The sequence below is a fragment of the Zea mays genome, chromosome 5, assembly GCF_902167145.1.
Source record: "Zea mays cultivar B73 chromosome 5, Zm-B73-REFERENCE-NAM-5.0, whole genome shotgun sequence".
NCBI classification, from domain to species: domain Eukaryota; kingdom Viridiplantae; phylum Streptophyta; class Magnoliopsida; order Poales; family Poaceae; genus Zea; species Zea mays.
Genome location: NC_050100.1, coordinates 222,819,230 through 222,821,187, shown reverse-complemented (window position 1 = coordinate 222,821,187; position 1,958 = coordinate 222,819,230). Strand labels below are relative to the sequence as shown.

General features: G+C 55.9%; 1 protein-coding gene across 1 annotated transcript; it reads right to left on the bottom strand.

The window, feature by feature from the left end:
* Nucleotides 1-219: 219 nt before the first annotated feature.
* LOC100281448 (IAA9 - auxin-responsive Aux/IAA family member) lies at nucleotides 220-1,364 on the bottom strand. Its single transcript, NM_001154366.2, has 3 exons — nucleotides 748-1,364; nucleotides 519-642; nucleotides 220-423 (listed from the first exon to the last, which is right to left on the bottom strand). Exons 1-3 carry the CDS (start codon nucleotides 1,199-1,201, stop codon nucleotides 381-383), a joined length of 621 nt encoding a protein of 206 aa, NP_001147838.2. The 5' UTR covers nucleotides 1,202-1,364; the 3' UTR covers nucleotides 220-380.
* Between the last annotated feature and the right edge of the window lie 594 nt (nucleotides 1,365-1,958).

Below are 1,958 nucleotides of genomic sequence, written 5' to 3'. Positions count from 1 at the left end.
AGATTGGATGGTTTACTTGTACGTTTGCACTAAATAAGTGATTGTACAACACATGTCCTCTCTTTTTATATACCGAGGCATATAATTTTAAATTGCATGCTCTGTAGAGAGAAAGACAAGAAGAATGAATTAATGAACATGTATTGTATTGTAGTTGCAGCATAAACTGCGCAAAAACACATCGGCAAATCTCCAAGATAAACGTTCTCACATGCAAAAGACCAGAAAACCTGTTCGTATAAGTATTGTCACAAGAGGTAACCCGGCCCAGGTACACCACCAAACTATTGCCTTGATTCTTAACACCAAGTGCTCTTAAAAAACATCAGCAAAAAAGAAGCTTATACTCCAATTAAGAACATGTAGTATCAGTACTCCAATCATCCCAGTAGCTTGAGCCGTTTGACGGACCTTGCAAAATCACTGCGACAAAAAAAAACGTAGGGCGACGTCAGCAACAATTCGGAAGGATAAGATGGAACACCACATGTGTGCATCATTGGTCGTAGCGAACTTACTCCCACGGCACATCTCCGAGCAGCATCCAGTCCCCCTCTCCGTCCTCGTAGGTGACCACCACGTCCCTATGGCTGGTGGTGGTGGTGGCGGCGGCGGTGGACTTGCTGCTGATTTCCTTGTCGTCTGCAACAGGACAGCACGGCAATAATTCGGAGATCAGATTACCAGAATCGGTGGGTTGGATCGGATGGTTGCAGATCCCCTTAACTATGATGGTAGGGTACCTACCTTGGCTGCCGTTGTTGGTCGGGAACATGCGGGCGAGCGTGGCGAGGAGCTCGTCGTAGGAGGCGTGGAGCGACAGGTCCACTTTCCTGCCGATGGCGTCGCCTTCCTTCTTCACCTTCACGTACTTGGCGGCGCCGCCGCCGCACGCCCTGCTGCGCGCGGAGCTCAAGGGCGGCCACCCGACCAGCGGCCTCTTTCCGCCGCCGCTTCTCCCGCCGCACGACGAGCCGTCGTCGAAGAGCGGCAGCGTCGTCGTCGTCGCCGCGGCCGCCGTCTCCTGGAACGCTTCCGCGAACCCTCTCTTCCCGGAGCGCGCAGCGCAAGGGTGGTGGTCCGACGAGGTGCTGCTCAGCTCGTCCTCGGCGAGGTGGCGTTGCTGCTGCTGCTGCTGGTCGATCGTCATGGGGGTGGGACGGCGCGCGCTCGGCGGCGCCAGCCCAAGCTCCAGCTCCATGCCGCAACTGTCTTCTTGCTTTGCTGGCAAAGCTGCGAGCTTGGGGACTCGGATGCTCTCTGTTTCCTGTAGAGACGCGCGCGCTGGCTGCTGCACCTGCACCTGCACGGAGGGGAGAAAGCTTGGGATTCGGATGCGATGGCTGCTGGCGCCTGGCGGTCGTGGGCAGGGATAAGCAGATGCTCCTCGCATATATAGGGATAGGGACGGTGGAGAGACGTGTGCGCCGTGCGGTGCGTCGACCGCGGGAGACGACGACGAGGTTTGGCCCTGTATGCCACTGGAAAATATACTCATCCCTTGTATGCCACTGGCCCCACATGTCATAGACACCAAAAATTATACCTATATGCCACTGAGTGGCACACAAGGGATGAGTATAAAATCTGATGGCATACCAGGAATTTTCTCGAGGTGGAAAGTGGAAAGGAATCGTTGGAGTGCAGCGCAGGACTCCAAGGAAGGGCAGCTTGTCGGGGTTCAGGGGGACCCAAAGGCGGCCAATCTGTCTGCCTGCCTCCCTGTCCTCCGTTCCTTTGCCCTAGGCCCTAGCCAGCGATCGAGACAGAGCCCGACGTGGCGGCCAATCTGTCCAAACCCTCCAGAGGAGGAAGGGGCTCCCCTGCTTTGCTTTGATCTCTGGTTGCTGCCTACCGACATGACAGGATCAAACCCTCCAGTTCCGTGCGCGCTTTACTGGTAAGCCACTGCACTGCACCCCCGCCCCCCGGTTGGCTCTTTTTTTTGCTGTGCCGGA

What these genes read in the sequence shown, in the direction of transcription:
- LOC100281448 (NM_001154366.2), bottom strand. Translation starts at nt 1,201, where the DNA reads ATGGAGCTGGAGCTTGGGCTGGCGCCGCCGAGCGCGCGCCGTCCCACC. An exon ending in GACCAACAACGGCAGCCAAG is followed by an intron (nt 643 to 747) that starts GTAGGTACCCTA and finishes GTCCTGTTGCAG; the next exon opens with ACGACAAGGAAATCAGCAGC. An exon ending in CTCGGAGATGTGCCGTGGGA is followed by an intron (nt 424 to 518) that starts GTAAGTTCGCTA and finishes TTTTTGTCGCAG; the next exon opens with TGATTTTGCAAGGTCCGTCA.